Here is a 26,757-nt window from a genome sequence, read left to right as displayed (position 1 = left end):
GTTAGCTGTTCCTCATTGGTCAGGTCCAAAATCAATCAATCAATCAAATTTTATTTAAAGCCCATATTCGTAAATCCCAATATGTGTCGTAGGACTAAACAAGGTGCGACATCCTCTTTCCTGAACCCGAAACAAGAGTAAGAAAAAACTACCAAAAAACATAGAAACCCTCAGAGAGAGCCACATGTTACACTTCTATCCCTCTACTAGGAAGGATAGAAGTGTAACAGATGTCACATGTAGCAGAGCACATTAACAAAATAACAATATTTTCAACACCGATGAGAAAAGATGGAGAGGTGTATCAAGGTATTTATTGCCAATAATTGTAGTATAGGTGAGTAGGCATATTGTATATATAAGCAATAGTAGTAATCATGATCCACAATCAGCTGCCACCAGGATCACGATCCACCATCATGATCACAATCAATAGGTTTGCTATGTTCATTCTTATTTCACAAGTATTTTCTGATTTCCAACCAACCCCTAAGGATGACTCTGTTTGATGGTGTTTTGATGCGGAGCTTCTGATTGTGAAGCAGCATTAAGGCACATCACCAGACATTTGTTGACTAGACATTTGGAGCAATGTCGTCTCCCTCATACGGGAAACTCCAGAAACATTTTAACTTGTTATTTCTGGAAAAACGCAATCAAAATAACTGTTTAATCGTTTCCTATGTGTCAATGTCATTTCTTTATTTTTCGCACCAAATTCTAGAGAGAAGTATCAACGAGAATATAGATTGGTTTCGATAAGCAGTACCTGTAATGATACCCACGCAAACTCACTGCAACAGCAAAGCCTCTGAAATAATTAGAAATGTTCATGTTTTCATCAAAATCCTTTTTCACACTTCTCTTTTTCAGAGAATTCTATATATCGTAACAGAAAAAGACCACATAGCATGCCTACATACAGCACTTCTTCTATTTCCTGCGTCATGCTGCATCAAGACTTCACAGCCCTACTAGGACTGATGCAGAGGCTTTTGTCAAGCTGCCATTTAGTTTTCTTTTACAATACGTAACACAACACCTCAGCCACTGAATTGACTGCAGCTTAAAATGCATTATTCAGGCAGAAAACTGTATAGAACACCGTATACACAATATCACAGCAGCAGTTGAATTTACACCCCGAGGCTTACTGAAGCCTGTTGTCTATTCTCCACTGTACTACACTAATTGGGATGTGAAACCATGTGCAGAGTGGGGCCTGGGCCTGAGGTGTAGAAACTGAAACTGTCATCTGAAACAACTTGGTGAGCGAAATCCAAAACTGCAGGGGCTCGGACACCACTTTCAACTTAACTAAAACGCCACCGCCTTAATGCTTTGCATTTAAACCCTAACATAAAAAAAAGCAATAATCAAGATTCAGACAATATTGGATAATATTATCACATCATCTGTGACAACACCTTTAAAAAATACACGTTACCAAGCGCAACAGCTACAGATTGCGTTTTTAACCACACATGCAGGCACGAACACAAACACACCCAAAGACACGTGTGTGCAGGGGATTCCAGTCTGAAGCACCACTGGGAGCAACAGCTGAGCCAGCATATGGCGAGAAACCCCCAATTCTGTCAAACTGAGTTAGTGCTCTACATGGCTAAAAGGAAGGGAGAACAGTAAGGATCTGTATGTACACTAGAGTAAATGTACCACTTAAGTTAATTTGTTCATTTGTACAAATAAAGGTTAATTATTTGTATTGGAAACAGCCTAACAGTGCCCAAATATTCTATACTCTCAATATGGATCAAAAGCTATACTGCAGTTTCTCAACGTTTCTAAATCATGTATAGTATGTTTAACCAAATTCACTATTCCTATCGTACTGACTGCTGTTATGTTATTGATTACTATTCATTTTAGTGCATATTCATGAATAAATGTAGGTTAGCATGCCAACAAACTTGATTAGAAATTCCAACACATTTGAGATGGACAAATACAAAACATGTGTATGTGTGCACACCTTGTTAAATGTATACATGAGTTTCTTTATTTCTTTCTATTTACTTTGTTGGAAAATGTATTCAAAAACTTTATGAGATGTTTTAAAAGGCAGTTGATTGTAGGGTTATAAAATACTTGCGTGGTGATTCAAATTCTTGATATTAACCAGAGTACCTCAAACAACGTGTTGATTTTTCTTGTACCTGAACTAAAACAGTTGGGAGCGGTTGTGTAGAGAGGATAGAAGAGTCACACATGTACTCGAATCAACCTGATGTATAACAGTATTAAGTAGTGTTTCCCATTAATTATCTAGACTTCCTGTCCCGCGTCAGTTTCAAAATTGAGGATTTTTTTTTGCTTTTCATAATAACATAAGAGATCTCTAAATGGGTGTTTTGCTCCTTTACATTGTATTGTATAGCAGTGTGCAGCACTAATTGCCTCTTGCTCACATGCACTATCATCCATAAAGTAGTTACTGTCCTCGCAGACAGTGAGACATCATAATTTCAGCTGCAGTTGTACAAGTAGCTGCAAGTGCAGTGCTATACAGTTCTCTCTCTCACACAAGAACTTGTCACTCAGAATCTGTTGTGTGTGAGAGTTACGTTCATGAACCCCCGCTATCGCCATTTTTTTTTTGTGTGGAAACACTATTAAGCATGATGGTTTTTAAGGACATGTTAACATAGCCACTCAGCATCAGTTTACACTTGTATTTGGTATTTGCTGAATGTGAAATAACCTTTTCATCTTTCATCTGCGATCGAACCCTTTTGCTCACGTTATTCTTTTTTCAGCTGCCGTGTCTTTACCACCAAAATCCTCTCCTAGGTGTTGCCATTCCTCAGTGACAACTGGTCCACTGTCAATTCAGGCCGTCTTTAAGTAGCTTATAAATAAGACCAGAATGTGAACCTTGAATTTCCACGCAGTATATTTTAGAAACTGGGACTATCCCGAAAAGACTGAAAGACGTCAGTTGTACCCAGAATAACTCAAAGACTTGGGTTGTCCCTTTGATAAACACAAGTCTTTAGTTGAATTCCTCGTCATTGGAATGTTATTCCGGAGGCTAGATGAGAGGGTAGTATCAAACACAGAGAGAGTCAAAGCATAATGGGTGTAGTTCAGAAAGTGCATAACGACGTGACTGTTGCTTCTCGTGCAGTGCTTCACATACACAGTTGTCAGAAATAGAGCAAATATTGACGTCTCTGATTTCTCCTCAAACAAGAGTCACCTTTTCACCTTTTGCAGAGTTGGAATAATCTTAAACACATCCGTGTGTGTTTGGTCTGAGGAAACACACTCCTTCTAAATCATTGCCTCAACTCATGGCTTGAATAACTGCAAATATCCCTGTATTCATTAATACTAATATGGATATCTGTAAAGAATTTCAATGAAAACAATTCTGGTCATGTTCATTTATAATCAAACACTGCTGCACTTTTTCTACATTTGCAGCCTCCCGAGCCATCTTGGCAACATCTGACTTTGAATAAAAATGAATCATCCCATTTGTCTTCCCTAACTGTGAGTGGCAGACAGTCTTGTGGAATAATGCCGAAGGTTAATCAAATCCCAGTCATGGTATTGACCCCTGCCACAGGTCAAGGGCTGTGGCTGGAGGGTGCCAGACAGGGTCGGCTGATTGGTAGAGAGGTGTCAGTGTTGGAAGGAGACAAAGGTCATGGGTATATAGGAGAGGGAAGTGTAATGGATATGTAGTAACAAAGGTGGTGTGTGTGTGTGTGTGTGCCATAGTAGAACGCACATTCAAAACACACAAACCCACATACACAGAAAAAGATGGAAGTGAAATGTGTTTTTCTTGAGAATTAGACTTTGAAAATTCTTCACCAACAGTTTTGATTGATATTAATCATTCAAAGGACTGGTTCTACATTTTGGGAAATAGGCATTATCACTTGTTGCTGAGCCTTAGATGAGAAGATCAACACCACTCTAAAAGCAAGCAGCCAGTTAGCCTAGCTTAGCATGAATACTGGAAACACAGGGAAACGGCTGAGTCTGTCAAAAGGTTACACATTCTTCCAGTTGCCATGTTATATACATATCAGTATTGATTTTTACACTGTTGTTCTTACACTTAAAAAATGTCAAGATATTCCATTCATAGTTTTTGGAAAGCACTGGCAGTGAATGTCAGAGACAAATAATAAGTATCAGGCTTTGGTTATGCAGTTTATAGGTTTTAGAAGGATATATTAACTGTTTTAGTCTTTTAAGGGGATTCATTTGTTGACATCTAACAAGAATAAATGTAAAAAGCAACCTGATTGTTGATGTGAACATTTTCTGCTTTTGTTTTGTTCTTATGAACTGATCATTGGGTAGTGAATGGTCTCATTCTACTTGAAGATATCACCTTGGGCTCTGAGAAATCGTGATGGATATTATATTTCAATTGATGGATTAATCTATAATGAAAAGTACTGCAACCCTAAGCCATTCACTATATGTATGTATTACTGAATTGTAAATACTAGGGTATATATAGCCTCTGTTTTCTGTTAAACCATTACTTTTAAGTGTGACATCACTGCTACAGAGGAATTTATTGAGTTTTGCTTCATCACTATGACTCATCCTGAATTCATATCCAAAGGTTACGTCCCGGTTGCAAAGACTTGAAGAAAACTGAGATGATGAAGAGAATAAGGCTGCTCTCTTTAAACAATTCATTTCACCTAGAGCTTCCCAAACAGCCGTTCTGTCTGCCCACAGAGCGGCGTGGAAAAAAAACAACCATGTCAGGCTCCTTTAATCAATTCTCCACCCTGACACTTTGGCCTGACAAACTCAATGACCGTGACGTCTCGCACATGTGTGAAGGTACGATTGGATGAGCCAATTCAACAGCAATTCAACAGATGTGATTAAATGTCATTCATATACCACAGGCCAGTAGTGGGTAGATTATTTTTGATCGTGTACTTTCACTTCAAAGAGGTGGTGTGGTTCATAAAAGGGCGTGTAGGTTGATTTTTTATTTCGCTTTATAAACATTTCTCAGAGGCACAAATAGTGTTCAGTGGTCAAGATTCCAAGAGCTGTGTCGCTAGTATTTGTCCAGGTGTAAAAAATAAGCACTGAGCAGAAATTTGGGGATTTTTGATGATTCAATCAGGACATGTTTTTCTTCCTCTGAGAAATGAAAAACTTCAATCTGCTTACGTTGGGCTCCTGCAACACTGTCCTGCACACTGATACCTTGCCGAGCTGTATTGAGACATATAATGTGTATTGAAGATAGTTTATGAGAGTGAGAGCGAGAGCGAGAGTGAGAGCGAGAGAGAGAGAGAGAGAGAGAGCTACCCACAGAAGCATTGTCCCCTCCCTGACTGACACACCATCTCTTCCTTCCCGGACACAGACCCTTCTTTGTTTGTTCCCTGGGGCCAAACAAGTTCAAACAGAGGGGAGCGGAGGGGATGGTGGGAGGGAGGTGAGGGGAGGAGGGGGTCACAGAGCGGAGAGGATGATTTGGATAGAGGGATGGAGGGATGGAGGGACGGAGGGACGGAGGGGGCAAAAGAAGGAGATGGCAGAGACAGTGACTTTCACAGAGTGATGACAAGGGACGGAGGGAAGAGAGTCTTTTTCCTGACCGGATGCAGGCCTGTTAGGAAGAGGATTGTGTGTGTGTGTGTGTGTGTGTGTGTGTGTGTGTGTGTGTGTGTGTGTGTGTGTGTGTGTGTGTGTGTGTGTGTGTCTGTCTGTCTGTCTGTCTGTCTGTCTGTCTGTCTGTCTGTCTGTCTGTCTGTCTGTCTGTCTGTCTGTCTGTCTGTCTGTCTGTGTGTTTGTGTCTGTGTGTGAGAGAAAGAGGGAATTAAGGGGTGTTTTCGCAGCAGTCTTTGCACGCTTTCCCTGCTTCTGTGGTTACGGGTGACCCATGAAAAGAGTTTGTGTGTGTAGGTTTTTGCATGGAAGAGGAACTCTCGCATGCATACGCCCCCCACATGCATGTCCATGTGCCTGTTTTTGCATGTGACTGTCTGTCTATTTTCTCTGTGTGTGTGTGTGTGTCATGCACTTACAAACTGGAGGAAAACGTATCCCAGTGCATGCTGGGGCTGGGGTTCAGGCTTCAGACTGGCCTCCACAGCAGACAGCACTTCTTTGTGCAACTCCAGGATGTCCTCAATATTTGAAAACAGAATCTATAAACAGAGGGATGATGTAAAGGGAGGGGATACAGAGGAAGGAAGAGATAAAGAGGCAGGGTGGAAGGAAGAGAAGGAAAAACAGCAAGGAAGTGACCAACAGATGGACAGAGATTTGGGGAAATGTGGTAAATAGGAGAATACAAATTTTATCTGAGCATCTCAAGATAGATCATTCCCGCCGCCAAGAAGGTTATGTTTTCATTGCCATTTGTCTGTTGCAACAGACAGATGTCTGTTGGGAGGATTACGTTAAAACTGAACTGATTTTATTATAAACTTGATGGAAGGGTGGGAAATAGGTCAAGGAAAAAAACATTAACGTTTGAAATGGATTAGATCAAGGGGAAAGATCCAGGAAATTTGTTCACTTTCTTTAATCTTGCAAAATATAGTTTTTTGACATTTTTGTAAATTTCTCATGAAAAACTCAATGGAATGAAACATATTTTCAACCAGGGCTCTAAGTGTAGGTGTGTAAATCAAGGGTACTTTTGGAATCAGTCTATTAGCCGCAACCCAGCGGCATTGACTACAATTAGTTTTATGGGGCAACTGCGACAGTCCACAAAATATCCACTAGTTTATTTTACGAATAAAAGGTTGAAATTGTTATTCAGGGTCTTTGCTACATGTCCGGCAACATCACACATGTCTCACTCAACGAGAAGTCTCACTCTCAAGTCTCCTGGGACCTGGGTTGTTGTAGGAAGATGGCGGTGGAAACAGAGTTTCAAAGTGCATTTGTTATATCAAAAATCTAAAAAAGGAGCAATAGCACGTTGCTGTGCATTGTCTCGAGCATCGGCTGAGGCGATCGACTGGATATGTCTGACTGCCTGGTTCCTGTTTTGTAAGTACCATTCATTTAAACACCTACACTTGTAAAAAAAGGGCCCAGGTTGAAAAATACCAGAATTCCCATTTAAGGGGAAAGCTGGGGCTTGGCGGAGAGATGTGCTCTACTGACTGACATTCTAGTTTTGTATTGACTTATACGAACAAAAGTATTTAAAGACCGTACCTTGACATGTTCAGGTGACAGACACTGTTGGTCATCTGCAGTTTGTCTGATTCTTTGCAGAAATGCCTGTGGAGGAAACAGACACAAAGCAGGTTAAAAAAGAAGAAGCACTGTGCTTATTTATTGTGGGCCTGAAACATTTACAGTACAATTCAGTCAGCATCATATGGAGATATTGAACTTCCAAGCCTGGCTCAACAAGAAACCAAGACAGGTTTTTGAAACCATCTCATGTGCACACAAAAGTGGTCTGAAAGTGGAAGTCCAGGTTCCCTCTGCAGATTATTTTAAAAGGTAGTGTGTGTATGTGCTTTTTGTTTTGAGGAAACAGCTTCATGTTGAGCCAGTGTCGCATCATTATGCATGAGGATAAACACACAGACCTCTTAACAACAGAGAGTCACATGTACGCTCACACAAAAATTGCCTTTCATGGTGCACAATGGACATGTCACAGTTGCTTTACTGTCCTCTATAGGCGCCACAGAATTCTCCATTATATGACATGTGTTTTTTTTTCATTTGTTGTGTATCACATGAAGCTCACAGTGTGGAGTTTGTGTAATGGAAGCGAATGCACCTGAGCATTCAGCTGCAAGACATCAGCCAAAATAACTGATTCATTGTTGCAGCGTCTCCACAAACCACTTCAGCAAAGAAAACCGTAATAGGCTCATGTCAGTTTAAGCTTTACGCGTGCAGTTTTGTGTGTGCGAGTGCGTACATGCCTGCCAATCAGAATCCTGACTTAGAAAAACAGGATAAATGGCAAAGAGAGGGGGAAGTGAATCTGCAAACAGTTTCTTTTATTCTGTCTTCCCCATTTCTCTGTCGATCAGCTGTCTGACAGGCTTATCCTGCCTCAGTCTGGCTGTCTGCCTCATCTCCACACTCAAACAATGTCTCCAAAAAAGAAAACGGATACCGTAGAGGAGATTTGTATCCCCCAAACCACCAAATAAAACTCCTGAAGACTCCTTCATCTGGCAGAATCCTGCTGTATCTGCCTGCGTTTCAGTGCCTGAAGTCTGAGAAACGATAGCTTGCCACGTGGATGAAAAGGTGTTACGAAGGAAAAAAGCATTGGGTTCAATTGAATTTAATTTCTTTATTTAGAACGATTCCAAAAATCAAAGTTTTTTCTGGAGGCTACTGCTGTTATTTAAAAACCTCCAGGTTGATTTTCAACAGGCAACTTCAAAACTACTCCATGCACATGTTAAATTGTCAGTAGTACTGAGAGTTTCCGTCCAAGTACAATGGAGATTAAGTGAGGCATTGAAAAGCCACATTTGAAAAGTGTTTACAGCAATGTGTCTTCATAGAAACAATGTCAACATCTGCACTAACACAGGAACAATAGGAACAATAACAGGCGTTGAACCCCTTTTAAACAAATTGTGCCAAATTGATCACTGCATGAGTGTTAACATAAAAAAATTACCACATAAAACATTTAACCACACAGCTTTAAAAGTTTTCCAATTGAATTAAAAAAAAAAATCTGATGAAAGCATATAAATGTGACCACGCACTTCATTCAAACCACTATTTCATTTTTTTAAACACTACGCTTTCTGGTCAATCAAAGTTCAAAATCATAAAAACAAGTCTCAGTGGAATTACTTTCTGCCAAACTGTCTGGATAAATACTGTCATTGCATTCTGTGGATTAACCAGAGGAACCAAAACAATCTGCATGGCTACTGTACACACCACAAGAATGAATGGTTAGAATAAAAAATGAATTTATTTGTAATGTGAGTGAATCTCCCCTTTGTAAAAAAAAAAGGAAAAAAAGGTTCCTTGCATGCTCTATAAAGCCCATTATCCTAATACATGTATTACTTACAGCACAAGTCACTTGCCCATAATGACAGACTGACACTCTTAATCACACATTTGCTCTAAAGATAGAACAGCCACCAGGCAGTCAGGCAGCAATCATATCATTTCCTCAGAGAGCAGAGAACAGGAGGACTGCTCCCCTTCGCTAGATGTTTTTTGCCTTCTTTACTAGCTTTTTGCGTAGGTTGGTTCCGAAACAGAAAGCACAGGTCTTTAACAGTGAGCGACAACCTCCCTAATTAAGGTCCGTATTAAAGAGAAGCAGTAGTTGTCGTGTTCTTGACTGGTTTTGGGAGTGAGCTGATTGTGCTTGAGGCGAACACTAATTAAATCTCCCATATGGCAACTTGTGCCGTGTCGACACTGGAGGAGTCACTCATGTGAGAGACCGCTCCCTGGCAGAAGGGACGAAAAGTGGCAGGAAACGAGGCTTTTTCCTCGGTTGTTTTCAGATGAAGGAAAGCAGCAGGGGAGAGAAATGGGGGTGAAGGGGACAATAGTGGAATATAGGGTAAAGTAAAAGACTAAAATATCCTTATTGACATCGTAGACAGGATTCACTGCTGAAACTAAATGTGCCACACAGATGTGGTGACAGGGGGATCAGCATGGAGGATGGTGGGAAGGAGCAACAAAGAGGTCCTTTCAGTCCAGGTCTCGCCTCATTCTCACCCAGGGTTGTATTGGCTGTCTTCATTGTTCCATCACAAAGCACACAGGTTTATTTGGAGAGAAAACTGGAAGCTCTCCCTGTCCACCATCATGACAGAGACACTGGCTTCAGCCGAGCCAGAGACATAACAAGGCATACACTGGGCATGCACTGGGCATGCACATGATTTTTACAGTCTGGACTGTTGCAGTTTGAGAGCCTGGTCAGAGTCAACAAGAGGAAACGTCCAAAAAAGGAGGTGTGATGAGTGTAATTGGCAGGATGTTGACATCTGATGGACTTCAGCTCACTGTGCTTAGAAAGCCAAGCATTATAATTGGACAAACTGCAGTTTGGAGTGATTTTTCATATTCAGCATCTCTTTGTACTAATGACCACCAATCAAGGCAACATCCTGCCGAGAAAAACTCGTCATTCGCACCCCTACAGTTACTCAGACTCCAATCTGGTCTGTTTTTACTCCCTCCACAGCGTAAGTCCATAATTTGGACGAAAGGCAGGCTACCAATAATCAGAGCTTCCAGTAATTTTACATGACTTCTGTTAGCTTCATAATTTGGCAGATGCAAACATAATATGCGAAACAAATACCGAGATGAAAAATAGCACAAAGCCATTATTTGCCACTTGTTTGGATAAAAGAGGAAGAAGCAGATGTGGTTGCACCCTTAGATGACCCTAATTACAAGTCATGCATCATTTGCATGGAGCGGGCAATACCTCGGAGCAGTGCGGGCAAACATGCACTGACAGTAGGATAAGAGAGGAATATTCAAAGAGCCATCATGAGGCTAGACCAGTTGTTATCGGAAAAAGAAAGTCAATCATGAAAAACAAACACAGTAGTCATGACAAGCACTGTAACTCTACTCTGACCACTGGACACAGTTGTTGAGCTCATTACTTATTAATCAACATGCTGAGCGGCAGCAGGATGCGGCTGATGCTCCTTGTTTACTTTCACGAGAGGTAAATGCTGAAGCAAAACTCAACCTAAACCAAGTTCATCAGTTATCTGATGTTGAGATTAAGTTAGATCGATGAATGTTAATGAGATTCCGTTCAAACCTTTGCTGCTTAGCAAACCTGCTTTTCATAGGAGCCGTTAACTAAGGTTATGCAATGTCGTTGTTGCCTTTCAACTGTGATTAACATCATTCAAACTACCATTATAAATGCTGCATGTAACTTAAGTTTACATGGAAATAGAAGTTAATATTTGCTTGTAAATATGTTTCAGTGTCTGAATTATAAAGGCTGTTGTCAGCTGCAAAGACGACTGAGCAATGATGAAGAAAGTCAGTCTTAATGAATGTTACATAGTTTGTGCTCAAAAGAATAAATTAAAGTATATTATCATCTTATTATCATCTAAATGATAACCAATCAAGTGTTGTTCAGCTTTTATTCCCTCTTTTTATCATATCTTAAGTGCGTCCACAGAGCATAGAGCCACTTTGGTACTCTGGGCTGCTTCTGATGGTTTTAGGGGGGCGTAGCATCAATGCATCCTCACTGGCGGGGGACCAGTCTACCATCTGCCTGTCTGGGTCTGTGGGTCAGGACAGGGAACATGATCTTCATGCTCAGATACAGGTGAAGATGTTGCTGGTTCTCTATCACTGAGGATCTGCAGCAAATGAGGAAGACATCCAGAGCTGCTCTTCTTCATCAGAAGAGGAGGAGACGACCTTAAAACCATCAGAAGTAGTCCATAATATGGAAGTGGCTCTAAGCTCTGTGGACACACAATACTTTATGATGTCTACATGGCTTCACTGAAGTTTCACAACTGCCCTCTAATCTCTTGCGTTTGGCATTACAACTTGCCGTCGTCAAAACCCCTGAACCTTGCTTGGAGGGGGATGGGGGATGGGTTTTAGAGGAGTAGCCCAACACGCAGACAAACACAAAAACCACTCTCCAAATATAGTTGTAGGACATGTCCATGACCTTGCTGCTCCTTTTCTGACATCAGCACATCGTCATCAGCAAGCCGAGGGTGTATAAATCATGTTCAGTGCAGGATCAGACATGGATGAATAATATTTACGTAATTAAAGGATATAAAATACTCTGGCTTCTGCTGGCTAAGAAAGACAAGTTTGTCATTCTGTAAAATCGAATTGTAGTCCTTTACATAAAGACACAAATATATACACTGCAGCGTTTCCTGAACAGGATGCTCTGAGCAGCTCACATTAGTTTGTGTGCACAAGATGCCTTGTTTCTCTCCAGTACCTAAAAATAGTGATGACATCAACCAGCGTGTTAATAATAGTTGGTCAGAAGGGACACAAATTCATTTTTTGATACCCTCCGACTCATAATAATGAGTCAGATTGTTTGCACGGAGGGGCCTCAGCTGCTGCACAGAGCACAGCAGAGATGTTGCACATGATGGTCTCTTGCCACAGGGATGATGGGAAACTGCTCATCCTCATCCCATGGGACACTGGTAACAAAACCATCAAGCTCCTTAATAGACCACACGAAGCTGCCAAAGACAACACTAATGCAGAATTATGCCACCGATGTTTCAGTATTGTGAAGACAGGAAAATTCAACATACCCTAGAAAGGTAATATCAAAAGATATTAAAGCTTCAAAATGAAACACTCACAAAATTTGGGGGGATTTTGTGAAGGCTTTTGTAACCTTGTTTAGATAAGTGCTATACAAATAAAGTTATTATATAAAGTCTCAGAACTAACCTGACATTTGTCAGAGGAAAGAATATAACAAAATAATATGTTACTATGAATAATAAAACATAATCTTTAATAGGTTATACAGAGGAATGGATGATATGGCTAGAAATTATATTTAGATTATATCACAATAAATATGTTCACTTTACTAATTCAATTTGTCGAATTTGATAATTACCATTATAAATAACTTTAGGCAGATTTTTGCTCCTGAGTAAAGGTTGTGGGTTTAAACTCTTCTTTATGAGCAGAGAATGACACACACTTGATAAACCGCAAAATATTCTACAGATCTGAGGTTGATCTATTATGTGTCCTTTATGGCCCTGGAGCTGGTTGCAAGAAGTCGGTTATGTTTCCTCTGAGAGAAAAAGGCGAGACCTTTAACAGGTTGACAGATCAAATTTAAACCCTAGCATACAGTTCTCATACAGGTTCCCCGAGTTCTCAGAAACAAGTATATTGGCTTCTCATTAACATATTCACAACCCCACACCCTCATTTACAAACTGTGGAACAGGGCTGTTTTCACGGTTTTGGTAAATTTACTTCAGTGTGAGACCTCCAGTCGAAGCACGTGCAGTTTAGATAAGCACCGTCAAGTCCACAGGAAATGTGAAATATAACAGGAACAATTACAGCTGCATTTTTTACCTCTATATTGCAAGCTGCAACTATTTATGCGCAAGAAAATCACACGTTCAAAAAAACCCAAACTGCAACAGAACGCACGTTTCTTCTCTGCCAGTATGTCTTAATGTGTGGCATGCAAACAGGAAGTGAAACACGAGCAATCACACAGAACAAAAAGGCCAGCATTTTGTTTCTTTTAAGCCGATAGGCAACTCTCAACTCAGCAAGGAAGGAAAACAAGTCTGCAGAGTGAGGCCGTGCCTCGCCGCAAAAAAAGCAGCAGATGTAAGTTCTGGACAGGAAGTGTGGCTTCTGAGAAAAGAAAGTATACGACACATTTGACTGGCCGATTACTCAACTGTGTTCTAAGTAGAGTCTTTCAAAGTGGTTTTGGTAGTAGGATGCAACCAAGCTGTAGCAAACAAATAAATCACTTTTGTGCACTGTGGGAGTGATTTAAACTTTAGATCTTTGCGTTAACTTTGCGGCACAACAGCCAGACTATAATGAGAGTGTGATGAGTGACAGATCATGATATTTATTTGTGTCAAAAGGAGCCAACAGAAATGCAGTCCTCCTTATTTACTCCTCTACCACCGAGAGGCAATTAAATGTCCACAACTCCACTTGGCAACACACGTCTAACCCAACATCCATCATCACCTGCCACCACAGACAGCTGTTTAACACCTATAACTGTTGTCCTATGAGGCATCCGGCATCATCTCATATGAGCAAAAGCCGAAGGGTCAGACGTGGCCTGGAGGGGTGGGGGGTGGGTGGGGGGGTGGGGGTTGTTCAATGTTGAGATTTACCAGAGCGAAGAGGGGCCAGACAGTAAGGTGTGAAGATACAGATGGACCATATGCTGGTGGGGTCCAGCGTCCGCTCCAGTGAACAGTGAGTAAGAGGCCTGCTGCCATCACGTCTGCCTCTGAACACAGTTTTCTACCTGCAGCCAAGCTGGCCACGTAACATGACCCAACATTAGGTCCACTTTCTGTGAGTCAAAGTCTTCACTTTTAATTGACTGGCAGAGAGCTCACAACTGCAAAGGTCACTAACGTGACTGTGAATGACACCGGGGTTAATCTACGATACAAGGATCAAATCTTTACAATAAAAATCATTTCTTGACACAAGAAATCCTGGATGGTTATGATAACAAAAACAGCAGGAAAATAACTACAGAGAAGTAAGAAGATGTCATAATTGTCCCGTTGTGACATGGGGGTAAGTCAGATGTACAGTCAGAGTGAAAGCTGCCGGAGCCGCCGTCATACTGCTGCAGGGGATGTTGCCTCAAGGGTCACTCAGGTTGGGGAGCAGAAGATCCTTTTAATTTGAATGTTTAACTTCAGCAAAAGGTCATCCATATTAAACAGGGATTAATGAGAAAATGAATGTCTGGGAGAACATGATCACAGCGCACCTTGACAGGCTGTTTGGGAGATGTGCTGGTATTACACTGGACTCAACTACACAGAAGGCTCCTTCTAATATGTTAGGCGATAAAAACAAGGATGAAAATGTCAAGGAGAAATTAAAAGACAAACTGAGGGAATAATGAGAGTATGCTTAATATTTATCTTCAATTTTTTTAGTGAGCTACTGGACAAGATCCAGAAGAAACTAAACTAACGTGTCATTCATTCCTTAGTTTACCTATGATCAGTAGCCTTCATCTGGTAATGATGCCAAATGGAGCTCAAGAAACTGAATTACTGACCTGACCTGATGGATTCTGTGCTTCCTGTGGAATATCAGTAGAATGACGCTATTAAATGTATCCACACGTCAAAAGGGTTTTGACCATTTCTTGGCTGGAACAAGTGATTTCATGCCTGTGACTACCATCAGCATTCAGCAACAATGCTGGGCCATCTCGCTCAATTCAGATATCTCACAAGAGACCTCATATATCAAGAACAAGCTCTAACACTTGTCAAAGCTTTTCCAGAGGGCCCTGAGAGCCCCCTTTCAATTCGCCCTGGTTCCCACACCTACTGCAACAGTCCTCAAACAGAATCACAGATCCACAGACTCAGGGCTTTTTTTCTGTCCAAATTCTCAGGTCACCAGCCTCAAACCCTTTACCCCTCTTCATCCAAGAGAAAAAAACAACAAGCTAAAAACAATGCATCCATTAAGGGTCTCTCTTTCTGCAGAGAGGGTTTTGGGTAGCCAGCCATAAAGAGGAACGGGCCAGTTTGGGAGAGGGGACGGGGGCCATTTTGGGGTCGACATGGCATGAAATTGAATAAATAAATGAAGAAATACCCTCTTTGTGGCCTGAGTGCAGCAGAGCCAGAGAATGGCCCGTGGCGTTGCCTCAATGAGGGACCCCAGTAAACCGTCGCAAACTTCTTTCTCTCTGAAGCTGTAATTCACATCTCTCCTAAACACTTTAAAAACTCCCTCTGCTCCCACCCAACCCTCCAACCAGTCCCTCGCTGTCTTCCAAGAGAAACCCCTTTTTGGCAGAGCCAATCACCAAAAAACAAAGTCTTCTTTGAGTCTTGTCCAGTTTTTTTTCTCCCCCTCTCACTCACTTCCGCTTTGAAGCGCTTTAAACTTCAGGGCTTTTTGAACTGCTCACATGGGCGGAAACTTGACACGACAGGGGATGAGACTGTGTCTCAACCACAGAGGACAGACAGACAGCACTGGACCAGGGACTTCCTGTTAAAGACTGCCTACTCATCAAGCACACATCTTTTCAGTCCAAATTCATTTTGCTGTCTAAATTGCAAAAGGACAGTAACAACTCTAATTTCTGACCATGACTTTTTTTCTCTGAGTTGATATGAAGTGTTTATAACTGAGGGCTGGAGCATTTGTTTCTATCTTGTTTTGCTGCATGCTCTTTTAACAGTGACTTCTTATAATTAATGTGCTTTAAATATCAATTATGATACCTCCACTTTTTCACGTATACTTCTGTCAGACAATAACACACTCTCCCTCAATTCTGTCTCTCATTACACATCTATCAGAGCGAAAAACAGAGAAGCGTGTGACACTTGCTCTCACATACTCCTCCTGTGACAGTGCGAATGGAAATAGCTTGCAAAGCTGTTAGTGTGGAAAATGTAATTAATACTTGTTTCTATCATTTGTGCACCGACTGTTAGCAGCAGTTCTTGCTTCTGTATCAACCTATAAATCTGTCAAGATGATCTAATTTTATATCAATGTGACATGTTTATTTACTTTCAACACCAAACCCTAACCCTCTTTTTAATTGTTTATTTAACTAATTTAATTTCTACTGGTGCTGACCCTCAATGGAGGTTTGTCTGCGAGCCCCTTTTCCAAGTGGCTTTCCTGTTGAGGGGTGACATGTGGTGATCTGGAGATAACATCATGGACCAGATTGCAGAGACCATCTGGAAGTTTGGACGCATGTTTTTTTGGTGCTGACAGACGTGGGCATCACAGACTGGAACAAGCATGGAGAGCACGGTGTTGAGTGAGCCATCGGAGATGTGCAAAGCTTTCAGAGAGAGGGATGTAACACAGGCGATCATATATGCTAAACTAAAGAAACAATACCTGTTCACATTTCAGAACAAAAACATGTGTTTTTCAGAACAAACACATGTTTTCGCTTTCATGCAGTAGATTTGTGACAAGCAACACCAAACCAAGCAGGCCAACACCTGGCATTCAGCTGGGCAGACGCAAACAGTGTCATGGGCACAGACAGAGAAAAGAGGGGGGACGAAATAAATGAGTATCCAACACTACACAATAATGGTCATTTGGCAAAGCAGGGAAGGGGAAGATCATAGAGAGCAGCCACTGGTTCTAACTTAAACAGTACTTACCAATGTGATACAGAACAGTGTTAGTTGGTCAGACAGACAGACAGACAGGCACACAGACAGATAGCTGCTAGTTAAATCCATTTTTGTCCTTTTCTAGCTCTGAAACCACGGATGAAGCTGACCTACATTCATTCAACTTCTCGTTTTTGGCAGCCACCAATGCAACCAACACTCGTCTTAGTTTCCAACTCTGAAAGTGATGCTTCCAGAATAATTCATCTCTGTGCAAGCACAATTATCACAGAGAGATAACAGAGTGTGGAACGTAAATTATGAGACTGAAAATAACAAGCTGAAGAAGAGACAAGTGTCCTGGTAAAATCCACATAAAATCGAGTGTAGTGATAGTAGGTAAAAAATTATCTGCCAGCCGATATCTGGAGTTGTGGACATTTAATTTTAAATAATAAGAACAGTGCAAAGCTAGTCACAGCTATTCTGTAAAAGATTCATGTCAATCACATCTGGAGACAAAATCCACCCAAAAACCAGCAGTGTTTATTCTTCATGTAAAATTGTTACATTTTCAGCACATCAGTACAAAATCATCAGAGTAAAGCTTGTGCTGTGTTAGTTGGCAAAACTGTCCTCAGAAAGAATGAATACCAATATAAAAACCATTCAGCAACCAGGCCAAAGAATTTATCAGCAGCTGTCATGAAAACAACTCAGTCAACAGCGTCTTTAACTCATGGGGTTTAATAACAATAATTGGTGTAACTTGTTTTCAATTCTATTAGGTTCTTAGTTTATAGATGTGGTAGCTAACTAGAAAAGTTAATCCCGCAACGCTCTTCGACTTCCCACCACTGTTCCATCCACGCCTCTCACTCAGGCTGTCACACAAAGAGCTTGGACACAATTTTCATTCGGTTTTGTTCACAACACACACACACACAGTATCAACAGTCTCAGCGTTGACATTAAAGAGCAGACGTGAGTCTGGGGAGCCAAAACAAAAGAGAGGAGATTAACAAGAAAATAATTATAATTTTATACAAGGATGACTGGTCACTAGCTTTATTTTGGAGGCGAACATTTTAAACAAGACACTTAATGTTACTTCAAAGTGCATTTCCGTACCATGGAACAAAAAAAAAACAATAGAAGACCTACTTAGGAGTGAGTGTGTGTGTGTGTGTGTGTGTGTGTGTGTGTGTGTGTGTGTGTGTGTGTGTGTGTGTGTGTGTGTGTGTGTGTCACTCCTTCTTTGTCCCATTGTGTCATGTGAACAGTTTCCTGGCTGGGCAGCGTACAGGCCAGGCATACTCTGACCCGCCCTGATCCAGCAAGATTTCCACCGTCTAGTATTATAACCCAATCTAAAATTATCCATAACATATTCTCTAAATTCCAGAAGCTTTGTGTGAAGGTGTTTAATTGTTGTGTTTTTTTGTTCCACATTTTTCTATCAGGAGTATGACCTCTGACCCCTGAAAGAAGCCACACATCTGGTTGTATTTGAGAAAGCAAACAAACATTGTAAGGCTGCCGCCACAGTACGTAGGGCAAACAGGAAGCTCCGAGGGGAGAGACTATGCCAAGACATTCTGCAGGTATCCATCCATCCCATGCATGCACCCCTCGAGAGTGCACTAAAAAAACATGGGGCACCTCCACTGCACCCAGTGCCTACCCTGAGAAAGTACGTGCCCCAACTTTGTCCGGGTCATGATCTCCAAAGGGACATTAGGGAGCTCATGTTGCCGCGCTTTTACAATTCAGGCCAGGTCACCCATTGTATCGTATATCAGCCTGTTGAAAAGCCCTCCACAGAGCCTTTCTCTCTCACACACACACACACACACACACACACACACACACACACACACACACACACACACACACACACACACACACACACACACACACACACACACACACACACACACACACACACACACACACACACACACACACACAGCCTCTTATTGGATGTTTGCTCCCATCATAAAAATGTCCCAAATAGCACATCTTTAAAGTCTCTCGGGCCACATTCTCGACACCACCCTCTCTAATGTCTGACACAGAGAAACCAGTGAGCTGATATGATGCCTGACTAACCACAGGTCCTTACCTCCACACAAACCTCAGATTCCACACTCCTGAATAAACTCACTTTATTAATAGTGTAAACATTAACCAGGAACTACTCAAAGAAAAATACATTAATTCGTTTAAACCAAAAGGAAATTTCACAGAGACCCCAAAACACACCCACCTCATACTGATCACGCAGAATGACTTTAATCCTATGCTAATTCATGGCTGGAAGAATTCACAAACATCTCTTGCGGAGGGAGGGGGTGGAGGGGCTGGGGTGTGGGGGTTGACATCATGCCTTCGGGTGTTACAGTGGTTTAGACTTGTTAACTTGAATTCTTAAAATTCCTCTGTCAGTCCTATGCCTCAAAGAACTGGCTTATCAACACACATGACTTAAAAAAAAAAAAAAGCACTAATATTGAGTTGGAAACTGGCATGACACCCCCACCCCACCATTTATGCAACACCCGGCAGAGCAATGAATTAGGTCTGCCACTGTAGACGCACTGCATGGCACCAATTGTCCAGAGATGGAATTCTGCACAGTGGCAACTTATAGCATGAATATGTGTGTATAAAAGGCAGCTCGTGGTTTTTGACCTGACTTGGGTTATGGTGGTTCTCTCAGTCTTGGCTAGATAGACAATACTACTTTTTCATTTGAAAATACATCAACTCTGCAACGGATATGTCTGGCGTCCACACTGCTCCTGAGTTGTAGAGCCGCTAAAACTGAGAAGTTTGCCCTGTTTTAGTTTGTACACTCCAGGGCTGCGTTTTAGTCTGGACGGGCAGAAACTGAGATGTTTGGACACAATGATGTAGCCACTCACAACCGCTGGCTGACTTAGTCTTTTTGGTCACGACGTAGCCTTAACGGATTCGTCACAGGATCCCCCTTCCGGAAGAAAACAACCAGCATTAGCCTCAGCTACCAGCGTAAGACGCAACATGGATAATCAGTTACAGCATTGCTGACCCTGTTGTCTTAACTAACTGCTCTTCCTTTTTGACATTGCTCTGTCTTTTCTGTAGCCTTGCTCTTTCTGCAAGTAACAACCAAATGCTTCCTGTTTACACCAGCGTGCACATGCCCAGTGTATGTGAATGGTCACGTGATATGCATTTTCAGGCATGTTAGCATGGACAGGGATTAAAACTGATACAGAGTCAAAACCCTCATGTGGACGGAGATCATTTGAACACCATTTACAAATGAAAACATAGTTTTAGAATGTAGCCTTAGTATGCAAACATAAACATGAAGTCCAACCTCTCTTTTACAGGAACACCCTGATCACATTCACACAGTTACACACCAGGCAGCTGCCCAGTACAACCACAGAGCTGCTGGCCACCGAGCAGCCCCTCTGTTCTTCTGGTTATGGACGATAACATTTAGCATGACCGATTGAATGGGCGGTTACAATATTTTTAAACCAAAACGTATAAAGCACGCAGCAGAGAGTTTAAAGCCCAGTAATAATAAAAAAAACCCTCACAAAATCCCAGCAGCGTGCCATTGTAACTGCTCTACCTGCTGTTAGGATGGACCCTCCCTCCTCTCGCTATATATGTGATGTGTGTATGACTTCAGCAGGGCTAAGGTTGCAGTGGGCTAAAACCACCAGCGTTGTGGCCATGATGAGAGTTCGAATCTGAAGCTATTTATACCCCCCCTCCCCAGCCCAGAGAAACTTGATGCTGGTCTTTCCCACTGAGTAGGGAGGGAAGGAGAGATGGAGCAAGAGAAAAATAAAGTAAAGAGGTACGCACAGGCTCAAGTTTGGAGAGGAAGCTCAAGGCTGACTTCCTGCATGCGAGTCTTCCAGGGCACAGGTCGCATTGGCGTCTTCTGTGTTTGTGATCATGTGCTCTTGTCATCCTGTTTGCTTAGCGGGGCTTGTCAACAGTGATTCCAGGTGCACGTACAGAAAGATCAGCAAAGGATGAGAAAGAGGTGTGAAAAAAAACTGCAGCTATAAAGTGAACGTGCAATCACACACTGGAAACTCAATATCATTTATCCACACAAACACACATCAGTATTAGACGTGTGTAAACTCACTCGTGTGTGGCCTAAAGCGAAAAGGTCACAGAGGGCAGAATTTCCAGATGTTTCCTATTATCCTGCAGCACTGACGAGGCCTTCCTGGACACCCTTCTCTCCATCTCCCACTCCTCCGAGTGGAAAAGAGAGGTCGAAGGCTGACTAACTTATTGGCCACACAATTCCCCTGTTGTCTTCACTATGCCATGGGTCAGCGTGGTAAAAACAAATTCAGCAGCCTTTAAATTGGCAAACTCTCACTTTATGGTTTTGAAGGAAAATCCCTCAACTCTATACCGGGTATGACGCCACTGACCGTATTCCTGTTGTTGATAGCCTACATTTCGGTCATTGTGGCAGGGGAAATCCGTTTGCCTGGATTAAATCAACAAAGCGTTGCCCTGAAGAAAATCACAGCTAATCTATGGCTCTAAGAAATTATCAATTCACAGAGTTGCAACAAAAGCTTGAAACGAGCAGTTATCACCATAAACTTTGAATTGAAAAGGAATCTGCTTGTTTAAATGAGGCCGCTAGATTAAGAGATTGACAATGATAGCGCTGAGCAAAATGAATCCCCTAATCCCTCTTTTCACACCCCCAACCCCCTTCTCACCTCTCCTCCTCCCACCACCCCGACATGCTTCCCTCCAGCACATTGGATGAGCTCGTTGGCACTGGTAATTGCCATGGGATGAGTGACATGCAGAATGGGTGAGATGCCAAAGCCGGATAACCATCTCTTTTGTGTGTCACTGCAATCATTGCGATTGATAAGCGATGCTGCACAGGGGCTATAGATCCAGGAGGTTCGCGGAAGAGCACAAAAGGGAGGTGCAAAATAAGTCAGCGATAAGGCAATGAAGAATGATGTGGACGGTCAGCGGCTAGCTGCCGTTCTGCCGTGGACATGAGGAAATAATCCCAGTGAGACGGAGGAAATCAAAACCATCAGGTGCCCTCAGATAAGAAGGAAGCTGAGGGCATCTACACAAAAAAAGCACCTGAGAATAGGGATGTGTTCTAGACTTAAATGTTTCAATGTCGACATGACGTCATGTCCAGATATCCTCAGAGTGGCTACAACGGAGTCTGACAGCAACATTGAAAACACTGAAACCCCAAACCTTGCTGTGTTTCAGTACAAGTTTGTTTTTATTGGCTGGGGAAAACATCACTCGCTGTTTCACTCCCACACAGTCTCTACTTATGTCTACATGTACATGTATAACTTACAGAGGACGTGTAAACAAACCAAACATAGAGCGTAACAGTGACCATCCACTTTTAGAAAGGCTCTGCTTACAGAAGTAAAGTTCTTATTCATTTTCTCCATCGACGTTCCAGAAAATCCTTCTTAAAAGAGTTTTATGCCTGGAACCACTCCCACCATCTACAAGATGAATCGTGACCATAAAACATTTGATCCAGAGCAAAGAATACAGCAGAAAACTGAAAATAGTTCAAAGGTACATTAAGAGTGAAGCAACTACACATCCCATAAACCACTGCAAATGATCCCTTCTAATGACTTCCCGTGTGCTTCTACTGGAATTTAACCTTGTTGTTTGTTGCAATATATTGTAGTTTGTGTCGTGTATATAGAGTGTCATGTGGTGTATAGTATATGCTGAACCATCCTATCATAGCCAATATGATATTCGCAGTTAACGTAACTGTGAGCTCCACCAATCAGAGGCGTTGCTACTACAACTGAGGGTTGTGGGTAGAGTAGTGCTTCTCCTTGACATTGCAAATAAAACATTTTTTTTCTTAAAACACAGTTGGTATCATACCATCATGGTATCATGTACTTGTAACTTCTACGTGAGCATAGAACATCGTTTCACTATCTCATAGCTTGTGGTGAGTCAACATTGGATGGTTGCAATAATATGGCTGATAATCAACATCTCTATTCAATACAGGAGGGATCCAGGAGGCAGGTGGAGAAAGAGCAGACACTCAAAAGATACACAGGACATAATTTATCATCCCAAAATAATTCAATGAATGAATGCGCTCTATTCATTCCCCATCACCGCGTTAGCATCTTCACACTGAGGGACTACGCATCCCTGACCAACTATCCCCCCCGCCCTGAACCTCTCTATCTTTACAGAAACCATATGCTCTGAGCTCCCACAGCCAGACTTTCCTTATCAACACCACTGTGAGCTGCATGGTGACAAAGCCCCAGCTCCTGCTGAGGGAAGCGGAGCGTGCTCGGCTGGACCCTGGATGGAGAGTACTCGGGGAGATTTACTGAGGATTGGCACTGGTGTCTTTGTTTCAAATGTCTCGAAGGCCATTTCCACCTCTAGGTATCTAAGCCACTGAGCCCAGATGCCATAACACTCCACTATAGTCGACTCAGGGAAGGGTCTCACATGTACACACAACATATGCTCATCACATCTAGCATGCTATTGGCATCAAGCTTGTTGCCATAGTATTGTATGTGCCCATATGTGAATGACTCGTAATTAGGGCAATCACATCCATGCATTTCAGCCTAGAGAAATTCTTGTTCACAAGATGGTGCAAAAAACCCAACATGTCTGTTTGTGCAACACAAAGCAGCAGAGCATGACTGGTTTAGCCTTTCTTAAGCCCTGATTCCTTCAACAAAAAAAAACATAACACCCACCAACATCTGCTTTTTGTCTGCAGTGGGAATGGATACAATCGGCATTCACTCCCGGGTCAAATGATCCTGCAGTAGACACGGCAGGGATGTAAACAAAACCACTGGGAGAACGTGCTAATTACTAACCAGCAAGGCGAGAGAGCGCCTCAGTTTTCAGTGCCTTCGTAACGTCGAACATGACGCACAGGGGAAGAAAAAACAGAAACTCTTCTTCTGGCAATGGGAGTGGAGTCATTGCCTTTTTTTTGTGTGTTTGCCCAAACAAATGCCTGCTTATTTTGGTGTCAAAGAGGTATTATACCAAAAACACACAAGTGCAAGAGCAGAATTTAGACAAAACATAGTTTGACACAAATCCTAACAAAAATCCCACTCTCTTAAAAATGTGAGTTAAGTCTTGACACCCAGATTGGCTGCAGCCGTATAAAGGGCATTCTATGCAAAGATGCTGGAGATAACAGAATTCCCCTCAAGCCCACACACATCACTCCGCTCCGGCTCTTCACAATATGGCTTAAATCAAAAGATGCCAATTGATGTGATGATGCGGAGAAGCACAGTCGAGGACTCAGATGTCCACAGGAAAGAAAAAGGCTCCCAGACTTCTCAGATAAATCAGTGGGGCTTTGTCTTTATCATTATGCCAGAAGTGGGGGGTTGTCAAAGCGTTTCCCTCTGCCGCCTGGTCTGCCTTGTAACAGAAGATAAGCCTTGACTGCCTCTTGTGTAACTGAGAAGAAAAGCAGTGTTACAGGAACTGGCCCCCCAAATTTCATAAGATCCTTTTATTTAAACAGAAGTTAAAAAGTTGGAACACATCATCCTGGAGCAGCATTGAGTGGGTATCGTTTTGAGAAAGTTATGCTTCGCCGACTAGAAAACTGTAAGATCCTTAAGTAGCCTATCTCAGCAGAGACGGCCTGCGCAGGAGGAAGTCTCCAAACATGTGACAGCGCAAGAGAGAAGAGGGAACTGTGACTTTTTCCCCCTTTTATAAATACTTGCCAGATGTTGAAATTTGAAATGAATACTGAATCATTAGCAAGTTCATAAGAAATAGGCTTTTATCAGCAAGTAAAGAATGGGTGCAGGCTTTTTAAAGAGTCAGCAGGGTGGCAAAGCAAAGAAACCAGATAGTCTGAATCCCCTCCCGGCCAAGGGGTGATGTTTTGCAGCTGACCCTGACCTTTGACCGTGTTGTGGATGGGGCAACGAAAAGACGGGGTTTCCATTCAGGCACAGTCACATCGCTGCTCTCGTGTTAAATGAAACCAATTCATTCAGTTGCAGTTAAACCTCACACCCAATTTTTCTGAAGCAGAAGCAGAACCACCTGCACCGTCCACCTACCTCACACGATGAGGCAAAGGTGGCAAAGGGAGGAGAAGGACAGTGACTAATGGGATAGTCTCTCTCGCTCTCTCTCTCTCCTGCAGGTGGGAGCCAACAACTACCGGTGTTGGTGTCTGACAGGGAGCGTGTAAAATTACCAGGACATTCACTCATCAGCGGAAGCTGGTGGGGTTGTGCAAAGACGGAATATATAAGTGAGCGTGCTGAAATGACTCCTTATCTGAGTCAGGAGGAAGAAGGAGGAAGAAGGAGGAAGAAGAGGAGGTGTGGTGGTTGAGAGTGCTCATGAATATCTATTTATTTGTAGAGACACACAGCATCTCCCCTTTGATTGTCTTGAACCTGAGCTTTACCAAACAATAGTGAGCTGTGAATGATGCCCCCCACCCCCCATCTCTCCCATACATTAGAGCCCATGCAGAAAAAAACACATGCAAGACTCCAGCAAGGAAAATGTGACATTTGAATATAACCATTAATAACATGAGGCTGAGATGCAGCAGTTACACTCTTTGTTTATATCAGGCTGCACCTCACACATCTGTATGAGGACGTCCACACAACCAACAGCTGTACATAACAACTTACGTTCTTTTTACATACACAAACACACACACACACATATATATATATATAAAACACGGGATTGAAAAGTTAAGCTATTATTAGAAGCTTCCATCCTTGTGGAGAGAAGGTCAAACCAAACTCCATGCGAATTTCTCTTGTTTTATCCCGTAATCTGCACCAGAGGGGGGGAATATTAAGTCTACTTTTTTCTTGTAACGGGGGCAACGTCATATATTGTTTATTAGCCGAATTAAAGAGTGTATCCTGCTATTTAATACAGCGTCGGCAGCTTTTTAATAGAACTCACGAGGCGTTCGTGTTCTCCAAAAGACGAAGCGACATCGAATTGAAGGCTCGGTGGCTGGAGTTTGGCGCAGCGGTCTGCCCGTGTGATGAGCAACGTGAGTGGGGAATGTGTCAAACTTACCGACTGGAGGAAAAGCAGCGTCCGAACATAATCCCTCTCCGTTTTGAGCATTTCGTTTAGAACACAGAGCCGGAGCCGCTTGCCGGTAGTTGCGTGCACAAATACTGAGACGTCCTCTTCCATGGTGGGAAGTCAACCCGGGGAAAGGTCCGCTCTGTGCCGCAGCGCTCTTCTTCTTCTTCTGCAGGTATATCCACGCTCCGCCGGGCTGTTGCTTCAGTCCATGTTGCAGCAGCAACTTTCAGCTCCCTCCTCAAACTCAACACACGCCCTGCAGGCAGTGATGGGGCGAAGCAGCACGCGCACACCGGAGGCTAAAGTTCCACCCGCGGAGCAGGGAGCGGACAGAGATCCGCTGTGTGGCCGATACACACCAGCTGAGTGCGGGGAGGACGATGGAGGCTCAGCGCCGGACCCGAGGGGGGAGGAGGAGGAGGGACACACACACACACACACACACACACACACACACACACACACACACACACACACACACACACACACAGAGAGAGAGAGAGTCACGTCTCCATGGCTTTACTTTGACTTACATTGATTTCCTGGAGATCAACCATAGTCACTACTTACTTAACCTTTACATAACTTTAAACTAACATTTACCTTAACTTAACCTAAACTTAAACTAAATTGAACGTAACCTAAACCTAATCATAAACTAAAGCTAACCTTAAAACTACAGCTAACCCTTAAACTAAATCTAAACTGAACCCAACCTTAAACAAACATAGCATTTAGACCACACACACAACCTTGTACT

General features: G+C 42.4%; 1 protein-coding gene across 1 annotated transcript in view; it reads right to left on the bottom strand.

The window, feature by feature from the left end:
• Positions 1–26,063, bottom strand: part of prex1 (phosphatidylinositol-3,4,5-trisphosphate-dependent Rac exchange factor 1) — an 85,668-nt gene extending 59,605 nt beyond the window's left edge. Inside the window, exons 1-3 of the mRNA XM_035158414.2 lie at positions 25,983–26,063; positions 7,195–7,260; positions 6,045–6,167 (exon numbers count right to left, since the gene is read on the bottom strand). Of these exons, the coding sequence (XP_035014305.2) occupies positions 6,045–6,167; positions 7,195–7,260; positions 25,983–26,033 (240 nt within the window). The 5' untranslated portion in view covers positions 26,034–26,063. The remainder of the gene's footprint in view (positions 1–6,044; positions 6,168–7,194; positions 7,261–25,982) is intronic.
• Positions 26,064–26,757: the final 694 nt, after the last annotated feature.

Source organism: Hippoglossus stenolepis, chromosome 6 (genome assembly GCF_022539355.2).
Source record: "Hippoglossus stenolepis isolate QCI-W04-F060 chromosome 6, HSTE1.2, whole genome shotgun sequence".
In the NCBI taxonomy this organism is placed as follows: Eukaryota; Metazoa; Chordata; class Actinopteri; order Pleuronectiformes; family Pleuronectidae; genus Hippoglossus; species Hippoglossus stenolepis.
The sequence above is the reverse complement of the archived record's forward strand: the minus strand, read 5'-3'. Positions and strand labels throughout refer to the sequence as shown.